The 16,678-nt window shown below is 39.2% G+C and overlaps 1 protein-coding gene across 1 annotated transcript in view; it reads right to left on the bottom strand.

Moving 5' to 3' along the window:
* The window catches only part of DMD (dystrophin), a 1,466,768-nt gene that overhangs the window by 1,354,484 nt on the left and 95,606 nt on the right, over positions 1–16,678 (bottom strand). Inside the window, exons 3-4 of the mRNA XM_065405744.1 lie at positions 8,991–9,172; positions 6,928–7,062 (exon numbers count right to left, since the gene is read on the bottom strand). Of these exons, the coding sequence (XP_065261816.1) occupies positions 6,928–7,062; positions 8,991–9,172 (317 nt within the window). The remainder of the gene's footprint in view (positions 1–6,927; positions 7,063–8,990; positions 9,173–16,678) is intronic.

Raw genomic sequence — 16,678 nt, 5'->3', positions numbered from 1 at the left:
GTGACAAGGTATGACTTTTATAATTTATTTTTTTATACTTGTATTTCTTATGGGAACGGACATTTCATTTGACAGTAGGAGAAAGTTTGTCAAGCTTTAAATATCCCAAAGAAGAACAGTTCAGCATGTGGGCCATTTGCACTCAAGTGGGGTGTTTAAACATCACTTAGTCTCATCTGATTTATTTAATCCCTTGTTCTATGCAGAGTTGTTGTAGCCATTCAGGTCCCAAGATATTAGAAAGACAAGGTGGGGGAGGTCATACCTTTCATTGGACCAAAAAAAAATATGACCTCACCCACCTTGTCTCTCTTATTTGATCCCTGGCAGTTGGGCTTTAGGCCTTATCTTGACAGTTGCTGATTTCCTTCTGGTGATGGACAAAGATAGGTTGTCCATTATCATTCATTTAGAATTGTCAAGCAAACATTTGGAGGGTTTGTTGATCCCACTGAGGATCCCGCGTAGTGGCTGAGATAATGCTGAGTGACTGTGTTTGAGCTGGGTGAATAATGGATTTTTCAGTTTGCTGGCAATTCCATACAAAAACTTAGAGGCAATAAAGAGGAAGGAGGCAGTAAGGGACCCCGAGAGACAGATATTAGAGGAGAAACTGAGGAGTGTGATGTGAAGGGTTGCCAGGGGAAAGAGGAGGGGAAGCCTTTGAAATGACACAAAGCTTTACAGATTTAGGCCCCAGTCCCAGAAAGGGATCCACATTGATGTTAAATGCCCATCCATGAAGATCCATTTGTAGGATCAAGGCCTTTACTGTGTATTCCTTGATTGTATTTCATTTCTATATTTTTACATACTGGAAGTTCTGGTAGTATGGATGTTATTACATTGAAAAAAGTCACAACTGTATCTCAGAATTCAGTAAGGTCAAGTGCAAAGCTGTATGAGGTTAGTGTATGGAATTAAACTCCTGCATCCAGCAATGGTACTAAAGTTCATCTGAAATTAGTTACTAAAGCACACATACACACCTGAAGGGAAAGCTAAACTACATTGTTTTGGTTAATCCAATTTCTTGTAAAATCCAAAAGATTCTGGTCCATTACAGCTTGTTTTAAGGACTCTCTCTACTTTTTCCTGCATAGCTCAACTTTTGGCTAGCAATAACTGAACACTCTAGTTAGCTTTTTGCAATGCCGTTTTCCATATCAATCACTTTTATTTCATGGTTCATCTATTGCATGCTTGGCCTTATATTATATAATATATTATAATATTATATAATATTATATTATAAAAAAAATAATGTTATAACTCTAATCCTGCTTGCCTTACTGTAATTTAAGAGGACATCTCTGAGGGACACATTGACACAGAGTAAACATGGGGGTATTTGGATCACAGCCTCAAAGCAAGGACAACTCTTCTCTTAATTCACTGAAAAGCCAGTGAGTTTGCACTACTGCTCGGTACCCTGGTGTCTCTTGTGTATGTGAATGCTAAAGGGGCATGGAGTGAAGGTCTGTGAGAAGCAATCTCTGTCAAGGAAGATTAAATAAATTTGGTGGCAGAGGGTAAAGTACTGTGGAAATTCCTGCTATGACAAGATTCCAAAACACTAGAGGGCTTCTAGCCATCATTCTCTTAATAATAATGTGTCCTAGCTACGTAAATTCAGTTTAAGTATTATAAATCTTAAATAACATTCAAAATGAAGTTTTGTTTTCTGAGCTAGTTATTGTACTTACTATCTGCTAGGAAAAGTCCAATACTGTATACAAGAAAATTCACATCAGTGGGAGCACAAGAACTTGAGAGGAAATATTTTATCTCATTTGTAAAATAGCACTAATGACCTCAAGGTCAGAAATTTCCTGACAGTTAATGAATGGTGAGGTTGAGGGCCTGAGGTAAAGCTACAGTTCTCAATTCCTCTCGCAAGTCATTAAATACCAGGAAATGCCCTTCTTCTTGGCTATTATTGCTTAATTATACAGCTCAAATTACTTTAATTCAAACCTATTGAAGCTTGTCAGTCATAGACTGGTAAAAATAATCCAGCATTCAAATGCTGCAATTTACTTAAGATAAAAAGGTACTGCAAAAGTAACCCTACCCCTTGGCAAAAGAACAAGAATCTATGACACTATGGGTATGATATGTCGGGTCCAATTTTGAAACATGGATATTTTTAACAGACTAGCCACATCTCACATTTGGACTTTCAAACAGAGCTAGTCAGGAATTTTTGTACAAAACAGTGTTTTCATTGGAAAAGGATGATTCATCCAACATTAAACGTATTAAGTTTGATAAACTTTTGATGAACTAAAGGCAGCGTGCTGATAGATCCTGCCTGCTTTCCTGCCAGTTCATCTGGAATGCTGCTGGGGACACTGGAGCTTCCAGGGTCCATGGCTCTGGGACGTTCCTGTCATACAGACTGCCCTAGGTCTGAGAAACAGGGTCTTCCTGGCTCTGCAGTACTGGGGCAGCCCCACCATGCAGACTGAAGTGGGCTCCAGACTCCTGGGCCAGCTGTCTCCCAGGGGTGTCTGACTCCTGCAGCCTGTGCCATCAGTTGCCAAGAGTTGGGCAGCCTGAGGAGCCAGCTAACCCAGAAGTCTGGAAGTCCTAGGATCCTCAACCCATGACAGGGCTACCCCAAAACCACAAACCCTGGAAGCTGCTGACTGAAATTGACATGATTCTTGTCAGTTTCACTGCTGTTCATCACTGATTAGAAGTGGTGAAATTGAGAAGAATCATGTCAATTTCAGTCAGCATCTTCCAGCATACCAGGGAGTATATTTTGTTTCAGAAAGAACATGAGTCAAAGTTTCCGAGACAAACATTTTACAGAATTTCTGGTTCACAGAAAATTTTTAAATTTTCCATAAACCAGAAATTAAAAAGTTTTGGCAGCTCTATTTTCAAATAAGATTGCCAAAGGCATATTTATATACACAAATACGAATCTAAACACAAAATGTAGATGTTGGACATCCTATTTAAAGTTATGTTTGAAAATTGTGCTCCCACATCTTCTTTTAAGAAATATAAAGCCAAGTTTTTTTTTCCCTAAATGAAGCTTTTCCAAAGAAAAATGATTGCCCCTCATGAAGGATCTTCTGAGTTCTAAAAATTGAAATCTCTCTACAGTTGAGTCCTGTAAAGACAATATCTTAAGGTCCTGCAGGTTTACATAGGATGTTTTTGGCAAAAACATGCCAGTATTATTCTGAATCAGGTGGAAAGTAGAGTTAGGCCTGTGTACAAAATTAGAACTGGTCTGAGAACAAGTATGCTTGGAAAAAATTAAGGGTAAGTTATATGATGGAAAATGCTCCTTGTTCAGATATTCAGTGAGCTAAAGTATACAACAAGAAGGCAGACTTTGACAGAGATTAAACAAAGAAACTTGAGAGGGATTCAAAAAGTATCTTTGACAAAGTTCTGAGAACTAGGTTGAAGGTCCCATTTTTCTAAGGGAAGCCACATAGACAGCTTCACTAATGAGACTGCCTTCGGGGAATAGAAAATATGCAGCTGCAGAGGAAGGCAGGTAAACAGTCTGTACTGGTTGAGCGGTAACTGAGATGTAAAACTTGCACATATAAATAATTTGCAATTAGGCCTTTCTTAATCCTGCTATAAGTAATTCAGCGATAAAGGATTTGGAAGCTGATAGTGAATTTATACCCTGAGATTTGCGGGGTAGATTTGCAGCCAGAAAGGAATGAAGACATTAAAGAGGATGGGGTGGGGCTAACAGGGGAAGTAGTGTGAAGGATAAATGGTCAGAGGACCAAGCCAGTGGGGTGGAAAGGACTGGTAAAAGTGAACAGAGGTTGGAAAGGGCCAAAAGGGAAGAGACAAAGATGGAAAAGAGTTGTGACAGATTATGGGAGGTGAGGTAAGGCAGCCAGGGGACAGTGCCATAGTGACAGACATGGGCACGAGTCCAAATAGCAGGAAGTCCAATATTGCTGTCTGTGGCCAATATGAGAAGGCTGGTTGCTGCTGTGGTGGGGGCCACTCAACTCTAGGGGCTTCCAAAGACCAGTGGCCGCAGAGATATCTTGGCTGTTCCTGGAACACATGGTTGGAGGAGAGGAAGGTCGGAAAAGATTGGCTGTGTGACATAGTATGACTGTTGTCCAGTCTGTTTGGGCTGAGGGGAAAGACAAATAGACTCTGCACTCACCAGTGTTTGTTGCCAGTGATTGACTTCTGTGATGGTAGTGAGTGGAGGGGCTTCTGAGGAAGATAATTGATAATAGGAATGGGGTGCAGGTCTTGCATAGTCTGCTCATCAGGCGGGAGAGTGACATTCCATATTCTCAGGTAAAGTGCTTTGGGTGCAAACTTTCTTCTTTCTGGCCAATACAGAAGTTTATTATTTCTGATCATATTTTGCCCCCTTTGGCAGCTGACATATGCAACAGTCATCCTGTAGTGGCTTTACAACAGAATTAGAGAAAGATGTTTCAAAGTATTTGGAAAGTGTTCTTATTGCACTTGCAGCTGTTTTGAGTTCCAAGTAGTTCACATTCATGCTTTGACTAGATATCTTACCGGACCATTTCCCCTAATCATAACTCCACCAAACACCCCAAATGAAGACACTAGCACCTGAGGTAATTTAGATCAGATGCAGTTTCAGCAGAGTGCTGCAGAAGATTCTTCTTGGATAGTCACTATCTTAATGAAAGACATCTCTCCTTTGAGTCTCTTAGAGTGAAACTTAGACTCAGGAGCTTGTAATTATAGTTCTATAAAGATGAAAGACGGCAGAAGTCTGAGAGGAATGATTGCCTGTGTATCAACACAGAAAACCATCATCTCTAGGAGATGAAGATCTTGCCAGCCAGTCACCTGGGAAGGTCTTTGAAACTGGTAGATCAAGTGAAAGAGACTTTTGAGTTTTCCTAGGGGTAAACTACAAAGTGAGATATCTTATTCTGAAATTAACCAGATGGGAATTTAAGAAAGTAGTATGGAAAAAGAGAAGTTGGATTAACACTGATGTGCCTACCACAGACTCTTCAACAGAACTGGCTTTGATCAGAAGCTCATCATGGTAGCAATGAATCTAGAGACTTCATCTTCTTCATTCTGAAAATTATGATCACAATCAGTTTGGAAAAGATTTGGAGAGCCAGTGAGAGTCCAGAAGTAACCTTTATTGCTTACAAGAAAGAAAAAAAAATGAACTGGCTTAGACAGGTGGGATTATGAAAATATCTCACCTTCATACATATATAGCATCAATTTTCACTGTGGGCTGTTTCCTGGATTAGGAAGTAAAGTTCTTCATCTTAAACCTTGACACGTCGATTAAAAGATGAGAGGTTAACAGCTAACTGGAAACTTGGTCGTTTTCTTTATCAGTAAGAGTACCTGCTAAAGGAGTGTTGTTCTCTAATAATGGCTAAACAGGTGGCAAGTTGTAATCGTTACTACTAACTGGCTAAGAATTGCACTGATAAGCATGGTGGGTGCATCCTGTTTGTCTCATCCACCTGTTATGTCTCAGCTATTATACTGTAAGCTCTTTGGGGGTACAGGGACAAGCAATTAGCAATGTTTGTACAGTCCCTATTATAATAGAATCCAAATAAAGTAATTATCATCATGCTGAACACACAGAAGATATAAATCCCAGATTTATAACTTTTGATCTTTTCTGAGGACTGGAACATAGGAACAAGGATTGAATGATGCAAATACGTTCTTTTGTTACTCAGATATTTTTGTGAGTTATTTTGTGTACATATGACTTCCATTGTATTGTTCTAAAGGTTAAAAAATATCTAATGGTGGCTAGGATTATGAAAAGTCAAGCTACATCATCCATTTCCAATCTGTTATAGTATTAGTTTAATATTTCAGTAGAAGAAATTAACTGTGTCAACATTAAACACTTTAACTGTTGTATTAATCATTACAGTAGCATGATTGATGTTACGTCTTCAGCAAAGGTGTGTGGAAATTTGTAAAGGATTTTCTTCATGGGCTCCATAAATGACGTCATTGTTCAGCAAAGTATCCGACACCATAACAGAAGACTCAAACAGGGCGTTGAATTAAAAATGTTTTTTTCAAATATATTTTTACAACTTAGACAGAATGGCTGGCTCCCCCACTACAGAACTCAAATTGCTATGCTGAGCCAAATAGATGCAGTTTTCTTTTCCAAAAGAAATTCAAGGCCATCATACCACATTATACATTTTATGACAATCTACATGACACTACAGTTCTTACACTTTTTGAACTATGTAATAATGAGAAATCTGAAAATACCTAGTAAGAGGATTCCTAACCTCTTTTTCTCGCTGCACTGAGTTGCACTGAATGAATTCAAGGAGGTGCATAGTCTCTGATCTTGACTTTGGAGGGAATCTGTTTGTGGGATATTTAAAACTATGGTATATCTATAGTATTTTATTATCTAAGTTAAATCAGGTCATATAAAGAACATTCACAGTGAATATTTTCCCTGTCCTCTCCCCTCAACTACCTGAGCTCACTGAAAATCATTATGCAACATTTTCTTTAATGAACACAGAAAAAAATTGAAAATATATCTGCTTTTCTAGAAACAAACTACCTTCAAAAACATTGACTGTCAAGTGTGTCGAATACCTCTTACATTTAAATTGGAGTTGGCTTTTAAAATAAAAATTATTTTTAACATTTCTAAAACCAAGTACAACAGAAAAAAGAAGACAATTTCTAACAGCATGTCAGTATTTGAACGTTGCTTAACATTTAAAAAAATAGCATGACACATTTTTGCCAGTCAGATTGAAGTGTTCAGCAAAAAGGCACCACTTGATAGAACCTAACAAAATTGAAAAAGGTAGATCACTGAGATAGGAAAAAGCAAAGTACACACACAATTTCACAGCAAGCATAGGCAGATTAGAATAATTTTCACAACAAACAGTAATGTTGACAGACCTGTGGAGGGAACTGCCTCCCTTTTTGGTCAGAGGACATGACATAAGCAGCTTGTGTGTACGCATAGCTTTTGAAGCGAGGTTTAGGAGGTGGTGAAGGGGTGTGCACATGACCTTGTGCTACACTGACTGTGATCTAAGAAGAAGAAATTAAGGGGAAAAAAGCAGACATACATTGATAAACATGTAGAGTACAGGAGTAAAGTATTGTTTTCAAGAACAAAAGAAGGGAAACAAGAGAGGGCACCAGCAGTTAATCTTAGAGATAGCGTTAGCATGCAGCAGTCAAAATTAGGCAGAAAGTAGGGAGGTGTTTTCATTTAGTCTGACATCCCATCACGAAAGTCAGAAGGACTCCTGCTTGAGCTGCCAGGCATAATGCCAGTACTAAGTGAAAGATCTTTCTCTATAATCCAGCTAAAGCTGAAAACAAGTAGCCTGGTAGTAAGTCTTGAATAAATGAAGCCAGCATTCATCAGCTCAACTACCATGAATGGGACTGAGTCTCCCATAAGCAAGACACAGAGTTAACTCAATGGAGTGAGTAAATTAGGTCTAAGTCTCCAACCACTTCAGCAGAGATTCAGATTCAGAAGCAAAACTGAGGTAACAAGCACAAGAGAAAGTGCCTGTGTGACTTTGGTGCTCTAAAAGGGCAAACTGTAGATGAGCACAGCTGAGCTCAAACACTAGTCAGTTTAAATTAAACGTCAACCAATGAAAACACATTTAATAAACAGAATAGACAACAGTTATTCCATGTCTTACGTCTATGTTACTTCATATAAACAGCATTTTTATTTCAACAGACCATCGTTTAGAATGATTATTGATATGTTAGAATGGTACAGCATTTTTTTAAAAAAAGAGAAACAACCATACTTGTTATTTAATAACATTTGCGACACCCTTACCCTTTATTCTGCTCCTTCTCAAAAACCAAAATATTTATGACATGCTTTTGAAGAGAATATATCTGATATTATAAAGTAGAAATACAAAGCAAAAATCTGCTGATTTTTTACTTTAAAACAGCCCAATACTGCATGCAAAGCAATACAAAATAAAGTTCATGCAGACATTTCTATTTGATAAATTTGTTCACTGAAGTTACAGATATGCCTGAAGATTCTCTCTCTCTCTCTCTCTCCCTGGCCCTCTTGAAACATAAACGATCATGTTGTGAGCAGAAACGTGAAAGAACTCACTGTGACAGACAGACAAACAATATCCTGTAATAACCTGGACAGACCTTACTGAATTAAGGGTAGCATTTTTGCAGTTCTGGTATTACAAACTGAAATGTGTATACACTATTGAGAGATTGTATGGAACTTCTTTAGCAGGAAGACAAGATAAATGCAATCTCTGGAAGACACAAGGAAATACAAAGGCCTTTTAGGAAGTGAGTCAAGTGTATTTCCTTAGGAAATACTTTGAGGTGAGGGGAATTCAAATTCTCCCCCTCCAAACCCAACCTTTTGAAGATATGCCCTGAAGAGAGAGACTGTTTGTACATTAGCAAACTGCTTCTGGAAACTCCAGATAAAAGGTTAGACTAAACTTGTCATGGGGGTGCTTGTTCTGAGCTAAAGCTGTGAAGAAATTTTAAGTTCACAAGGACTTTCCTATGGTGAGGAGTTGAAGGACTCATACTGCCAGATCCCATGTTAAAGTTGGGGTGATGTCTGGTAAGTTTTATTCGCATGTATATAGGTTCATTTATTGTTTTTAATATATGTTCTCTGTAATGCTTTTTACCTTAAAAATAAAGTGGACTTGCTTAGAAAACTCTGAGTAGTAACTTATATCTGTAGCAATCATGCTGTTATCAGTCTCTGAAGAGAAAGCAAGCAGGTGTGTTTAGGCAGACTGCCTTTGTTGGGAAACATACAGCAAAGGCACAGAACAGTACAGCCTGGAAATACCCTGGTCAGAAGGGAGAGAGATGCAGGTCTTCACCCAAGAGAAGCAACAGCTGGGGAGCTGGAAGCCTGAGCATGGGTGCTTTGCTGACCACTGACTGGAAAAACAAGTGCAGCTGCCATGAAGTGTGACACTCACCTGTTCAGAGAAGCGTTGTTGATGACGTAATTGTATGTGTTCTTCTCTAGTGACCTTTGATTGCCGTGGCAATGTTTCCACTTCCTGGATGGCTTCAATGGTGACTTGCTGGGGTAGAACTTGGAAGAGTGATGTCACGTACATTAAGATTGACTTCTTATCTGGATAGGCAGTTGCAATATCTGGAAAATATATTAACATAGATCATTTCTGTTTCCATACTAGAAAGTATGCAATTGAAAAAAACCCAATCAATTTCAAAGGAAGTTGACAGACTAATGAGCGGTCAACTGTCCATGTGAGTCCTCTGGAGACTAATTAGAGCATTATATCAGCTCCAAAGTTTCCTATCAAACTTGCATACCAATGAGAAAGAGACAAGGTTTCATATGGTAATTGTTTTTTCATTCACACAAATTTCTTAGGTAATTCTTCTTCAGTGTAACTGCAAGTACTGTACAGTCTGACTGAGTGACCTTCATTAGGTAGGACAAGGAACAGAAAATCAAGTAAGCTACATTTTCTTTTGGACCATGTTAATGTTGCAGCTAACATGGGCAACCTTAGTAGTTTAATAGTTATAGATTATACAACATTTTAATGCTCTTTGGTTCTGTGGAAAAAATCACAGATTTTTCTGATGATTAGGTAAATGTGAAAGGTAACTGCATAATGTCTGAATTCCCTGACTCCTCAGAAACAGTCACTGTTCTACATAGCCTAAGCTCTATGATGTCCATGAAAGATATTTAACAAAAACAAAGTTTATGAATGTTAGATATGATAGTATAAGTCTAGTAATTACATGCCATCTCTTTACTTGGACACAACCAGCATGTACCAGCAGATCTGATTCTCTGTGCATAGCCGTGATACGCCAGCAGGAAAAAAGGTTGATCTAACCCAACATTCAAGTCAATAACAATTTGTACAAATGTAAGTAATGTGGTAGCTCTTTCAAGTAGTTCCTTTATTTGGCATTAAAATTTACCTCCTGCGCTCAGTTCAGTAAATCAAGATGTAAAAAGACTGTTGTATAAGAAATTTATTATTAATCCCAACAATGCTTAAACATAAGCATTGGCAGAAGGCCAAGAGATATCCATACCAATGAGGTTTTACTGTCAAATCTCTCCTAGTTTAGCTAAGGGGCAGAAAAAAATTCAGTTCACATTCATTTATTCTTATCACTGGTGCAACAGCACTACAAGGTGGTACCTGATTCTCCTTCTTGGAATTTGAAAAGCATGAGAGCAGACATTATACATTAATTCTCCATACATTTTTGAGCAGGCAAAGGGCATCTGGCCCAGCATGGCCAACTGTACCTTTGGTTTATCTTGATTCCACCTTTCTGATTTTTCTCCACCCTTCAATCACTTGTTTCCCCAATACTTAAGCGTTTGAACTCATATGTCGTATATTTTTATCTTTTAATTAGCATTGCCCACTAAATTATTCCATTGACTCATTACCAATTGTTTTACATTGTCCAATTTCTCTGACAAACTCATATTTCACAAAATATTATGTAGAATCTATTTTTATTGTTTGATTATATTTGAGCTTTGAAGTTCAGTTCTACTCTTAAAAAGTGACTGCAAAAATGGCATTTGAGTTCCATGTTTACAGTATCAGTGATTGAAAGATCAAACATACTCATTTTAAAATATAAATGATTTTTTTCTAACTCCAAGTTGTGGCTGGTTGAATTCTACAAGACAAAAAAAAAAAAAAAAAAAAAAAACCCACCAAAACCAAACTTTGTGAATATTTTTGAGTTCTGAACAGCATTTTGGTTTTATCTTGTTCATATCTTTTTATTCACTAATCAGAATGGCAGATACAGTACCACATGACTAAACATATACCGCAAGCAACAAATGGTCAAAATGAAGAGTTTGCAAATACCCCATTGTAAGGGACCAGGGCATACACAGTCTGGCCTAACAGTCACAGCTGAGCTGAAGTCCAAATGTCAGGGATGGTAGTCGGTGAGCAGAGTTCGGAGGAATCACCAGAGCTGAGATCAATATGCAAGAGTCGGGGTCAAAGTCAGGCTGGGATCAGAGATTGGAGATGAGAGGTAGTATCAGGTCAGTATTCAAATTGCCCAGAGTGGGTTTGAAAGTCAATCTTCAATTTGTCTCCAGCCCTGATGACCACAAGGTTGTAAGCATCCTGGAGGTCCAGTTTGGTGAAAATTCTGGCAGATCACACATGATCCAATAACTCCAAGATTAAGGACAGGGGATACCGGTTTCGGACCATCACCTGGTTTAAGGCCCACTAGTCTACACAATGGCATAGCATTCCATTCTTTTTCATAATTAAAAGGACCAGAGCCTCTGCTAGGGAGGTGGAGCACCAGATGAAGCCCATGGCCAGGTTGTCCTGGATGTATGCATGAAGGGCATTGACATTGCATAATGTTCACATGGGACCTTCTCCCCAGATTGGAGGTCTATGTGCCAGTCATAATCCCAGTGCAGAGGTAGCGTGTCTGCATTTTTCTTTTCAAAAACGTCCGCATGATCCCAATATTTTTCAGGGAGATGGGGACTCAGGGTTGGGTGTGATGCCTTCTGGCTAGCTGCCACCATCTAGATTTCCCCCACAGGTGCTGTCACTTCTGATTGGCTGCAGGAGTCCAGGACCAGAGGGTTGGGGCCGGCTGCATGCTGGCAGTCCCCTGGGTAGTATTCAGAGGGAAAGTTGATCCTCTTCTCTCACGAGGAGATGAAAGGGACATGCTCCTTCAAACTGGCAATGCCAAGTATTAGAGGGAAGTGTGGCGAATGGATCACATTGAACTGTAGCACTTCCCAAGTGGGCTGGGATTACAGCCTCTGGGGGTACTGTTTCCTGTGTCACTGACCCCAAGGACAGGAGGGATCCATCTACCATCTTTACAAGGACTGATGTAAGCTTAGATTGAGTGGGAACTGTAGCACTCAAGCGGCTTTACCATCTATGAAGTTACTGGTAGACCTGGAATTAATCAGGGTCCACTGAGGGGGAAATCAATTTGGCCCCATCTGTAGTATGTAACTTTATTTGTACTCGTAAGTGTGGGGAGGACCCAGGTATCCTGGATCAGGTTTCTCTTGAGGGCTAGGGATAATGTCGGAACATAGTCCCTTGGTGGTGTCCAGGCCGGCCCTATATGGCCTGGGCTCACTCGTTTCCCAATTTCTTTCAGGTAGACATCCAAAATAGGCAAGAAGCAATGGCATGTGTTTGTGCTTCACAATAAAAGCATATGTTGTTATGCCGTCACCATTCCTTTTCTTCCAGGGTCAACCATCAGTGGCCCAGATCAACCTGCACCAGTTAATAGTTGGACCCTGGGGGTTTTGGTGTGGATAAAGTGGTGGCAGGGTGCCCCTCCTCTTCTCCTTTCATTCACGAAGCCAGTTCTCAATGCAAAGAGAGAGATCAGTGAAAGCATCTAAGAAGGTCGGGCTCTCAACATGGGTTGGCTCATTTTTTACTTCCTCACTAATCCACACTGAAAGCGATGCAGTTGGGCTGCCTCAATTGCACTCGACATCAGCTGCGAATCAATGGAACTGGACATGAGGCCACTGGCCCTTCCCCTTGCTGAAGCCTTCAAAGTGTGGCTTCCACTGAGTGAGCACAATGAGGGTTGTAGTAAATTGCAGGAAATGCTTGCAGGAAGGCATTCTAGTACACAATCCTGCTCCAGCAGGTGGAAGCCCAATCCAGTCCTTCTCCAGCTAGCCAACTCATCACTAATTCTCACCCTGGCCTGGTACATTCAAGGGCGGAGCAGGAAAAGGCAATAACACTGATTCAGGAATCCCCTGAACTTGTGGCAGTTTCCAAAACCAGTTTCCAAACCCACTCCTGCAGAACTGGTATCCTGTGGGGTCCCGTGGGTGATGGTAGACTCCACCCATTCCATATCCCTGTTAAGGGGCTTCTATAGAGGGGTCAGAAGTGGATCTGGGCAAACTGTAAGATACCAGGACATAAGCGCTCTGACCTAGCAGTCAGAGCTGGGCTTGAGTCCATATGTCAGGGACGGCAGTAAGTGAGCAGGGGTCAGAGGAATTACCAGAGCCAGATTCAATAAACAAGAGTTGGGGTCAAAGTCAGGCTGGGGTTGGAAATTGGAGAGGGGAGGCAGTAGGAGGCTAAAGTCTGGAAACAAGAGTCATGGTCAGAGTCAGGGTATGATTGGAAGCCAGAGGTCAGGAGTTGCAGGAGGCCTGAAGTCTAAATTGTTGTCCAGACAACTTCCAGGGAGACCCTCTAGGGTTAAATAGGGAAGTTGTCCAACCAGAGGGCCAAAGGTCCTGTCTAGCTCCCTTGGGTGGTACTCCCCGTGGCACCTATTATCCACAGTACTTCCTGGATGTGCCTCTGCGCAGCACTGTGAGAATGTCAGTGGTCCCAGGCTCTGCAATCATAGGTTCTAGTCCGGGCATCCTTATACCCATATGCTGAAAATGGTTTGTCCATTTTATTAGGCAAATACACAAATAATTACAATGCGCAGATATCAGGATAGACTGGCAATCAGGGGGAAAAGAGGCTATATTCTTTGGATTATTTAGTCACAAGAAGTAGTTGATCATCTATTGCCAGACATGAAAAAATCAACTAGGGATCTGAAAGTCAATCTGGCTGTGATTTTTCTTTTCTTTCTTCTAAACTCTATGCCCAAATCTTGAATGATCACAGCAATAGTGTTTTCTGTAGGAAAACACTCTCTTCTGTTGACCTGTGCTACCCTATTGCATTCAGATTCTGCCCTGACACCTGAGTAAAACTATTCTTTTAATCAGCCATTTGCGTGGCGGAGCTTAAAAGTACCACCAGGTATGTAGACAATTTTAAGATCCTTAAGCTGTCCAAGAAAAAAAAAAAAAAAACTTGCTAACTCAAGAGAAACATGACACCTATCAGAATTATCCATACGCCCTTTAAAAATTATTCCTAAAAACTAGAATATTTAAGAAAGTTTCTCAGAGTTTCTAGACCAACCCATTTTTGAGATGATGCTTTAGACAAAAAGTATTGGAAAGCTCTCCAAAAAAGTAAAAACACCTTTATTTAAGTCCTATATTCAGAAATGACCCTTTCTGAATAGCCTCAAACTTTCCCAAAAATTGTCAGGCTAGAGACAAAACAAAGAATGTATTGAAAAAAAGAATGCATCAAAAAAAGAATGTATTGAAAAAGTTAGACTGGCGGTCAAAACAGAATTTAAAATGGAAACAGTTACAACCTTAAATAACAAAAACCAAGTACTATGGCTCAAGAAGGCTTCACACAGTTTGCAAAACCTGTTCTCAAACTCTGGGAAGTTTACCCATTATAATTTCAATGTACATTTTCAAGTCACTGCTGAAAAGCTACTACTGCTGGAGACTTATACATTTTCAAAAGTGACTAGTGATTTTGGGAGCACAACCTGAAACATGTTACATAGCAAATAATCTTCAGAGAGCTGTGTTCTATAAACCAGAGCCTTTTAAGGTGAAAAGTTGAACACTCAAATTGTGGCATCCAAAAAATCACTAGTGGCTTTTGGAAACGTAGCCTGCAAAACAGAATTGTGCTAGTTCTAGAGCCTAATCTACCACTGAGAGGTACTAGAGAGTGGAAACTCAATGCTAATTTCATCATTCATTTTAATATATTATGTAATGTTGTGCCTCTTGAACCCTCAGCTATTTGGTTAACATGGTTCATCAGCACTGAAGTGGAAAAATTAATAGCTCTGGTGATAATTACCAAATGTTTATGACTTCCAGTGAATACCAATGGGACTTAGGCAGCTAAGTGCATAAGTCGTGTTTGTAAATGGGATTTAGGCACTTTTGAAAACGCAGCTGTTTAGAAGGAACTTTCAAAATATGCAATAATTAAATCAATTTACATTACATTGGAGATAAGATAGAACTTATTTAAGTATAAGATACATTCATTTCTATAATGTAAACTCTTCCTTGCAGGCACTGTGTGTCTTCACATATGTTTGTTCAGCACCTAACACATTTGGGCACCTGTCCTGATTGGAGAGCCTTAGGTGCTATTATAGTATAAATATTTAAAATGATAATAATGCAAAGCAGGACACAATGACATTGGCTGTCATAGCAATTTTTAATTAATAATCTCTAAAGAAACCTTTGGAGTCATCTCTCAATGTGAAGGCTGAGGACAAATAAGCAGCTGCTGTGTTCCGTTATGGAGGAAGTTATTTGATTTGGGAAGATCTTTCTGAGACAGACAGCACAGCAACTTATATATATACATACACGTACACACACACACACACACACATTAATTTCTATAGATGAATTTCTGAAACATTTCCATTTGTTATAAATAGTGCAACAACATTTACACATCCACATCCTTGAATAGCACAGTGAAGATTGCTTTCAAGACTCCCCAAATTGTTAATTTCAGAAAAAAAATAGTGTTTCGAAAAAAACAGATTGATTTCCCTATCTGTGAAAAATTAGAGTTCATATTTCCTTCTCAAGAGAAAAAACCCAGCACATTACTAACAATTGTAGAATATTCCTTATTTTCACAGAATTTCATTTTCAGGCTTCTTGTCAATGAAGGCAGAGTAGAAAAAAATCCTTTTTATAAAATACAGACCAAAAAATGGCATTTACAGGTAATTTTTTCCAATATGCCTTAATCTTGAGATGGAGGAGATGAGTCGTTTTGTTATGAAACTATTTCTTAAATAAAATACTCTTATCTTGGTTAATCAGGCCGAGCAAAGTCTGATTAGCCAGCTGCCTGGGGAAACCTTGAAAGTTCCTCTGGGAAAGGTAAGCATAAAAATTCATTACCTAAACCCCAGGACACTGTTTTCAAGTTTACTGCCAATCACAGGAGAGTAACATGAATTGCTGGACAGGATTAAAATATAAATGATTTATAGCAGGCAAGGTCTCTGAATTCAAGGATTATGGAGATTGGTAAGGCTGTCATGAAGCTTGAGTGACGCTTCACCTTTACCCAAAAATATCATCTCCTCAGAAACAGATCAAGATTCATTTACAGATCTTCCAATAAATTTCAGTTATTGGGGCAAGAGACTCCTGCCCCTGGGAACAATGAATTTAGACTGAGATTTTCTAAAGAGACATCAAATGCCTCACACCCAGGGCAGATCTGATTTATTTATGTGATTCCCCATTTAGGAGAATATGATTGAGACCACCAACAGATTTCAGATATGCTACCAAAATCCATTAGGTGGTAACAGTTTTGATCACTAGTAAGTTGGACCAGATATGAGCCAGAATCCCCAAATGAAGTAAATAGTTATGTGGCAATAGAAGATCAAAGTTAGCAAAAATCCTTATTCCAGTATATCAACATGGATTGTACACCAACCAGAATGACAAGAAAGAATTCATTCCTACGTGTGTATATAAGAGATGGGTTGGAATCAAAACACCATATCCAATACCCTTAAATCTGTGAAAATTTAAATCCAAGTTTTGTAGCTCATACCCACCCCTTGGGTATACTTATGATTCTCTTTTTAGTAGATCCCTCTGCATTCAATAGAATTGTGCCTGTATGACACAAACATGATTCAGCCTAGAATTCCTACCATAGCTAGGAACTCTTCAGCCACAGGTTTAATAGGAGACGAATTTATCAATGCAAATTTTTGTCATTTA

The sequence above is a fragment of the Emys orbicularis genome, chromosome 1 (genome assembly GCF_028017835.1).
Source record: "Emys orbicularis isolate rEmyOrb1 chromosome 1, rEmyOrb1.hap1, whole genome shotgun sequence".
Taxonomy (NCBI): domain Eukaryota; kingdom Metazoa; phylum Chordata; order Testudines; family Emydidae; genus Emys; species Emys orbicularis.
This window is presented reverse-complemented; position numbering and strand designations above follow the sequence as displayed.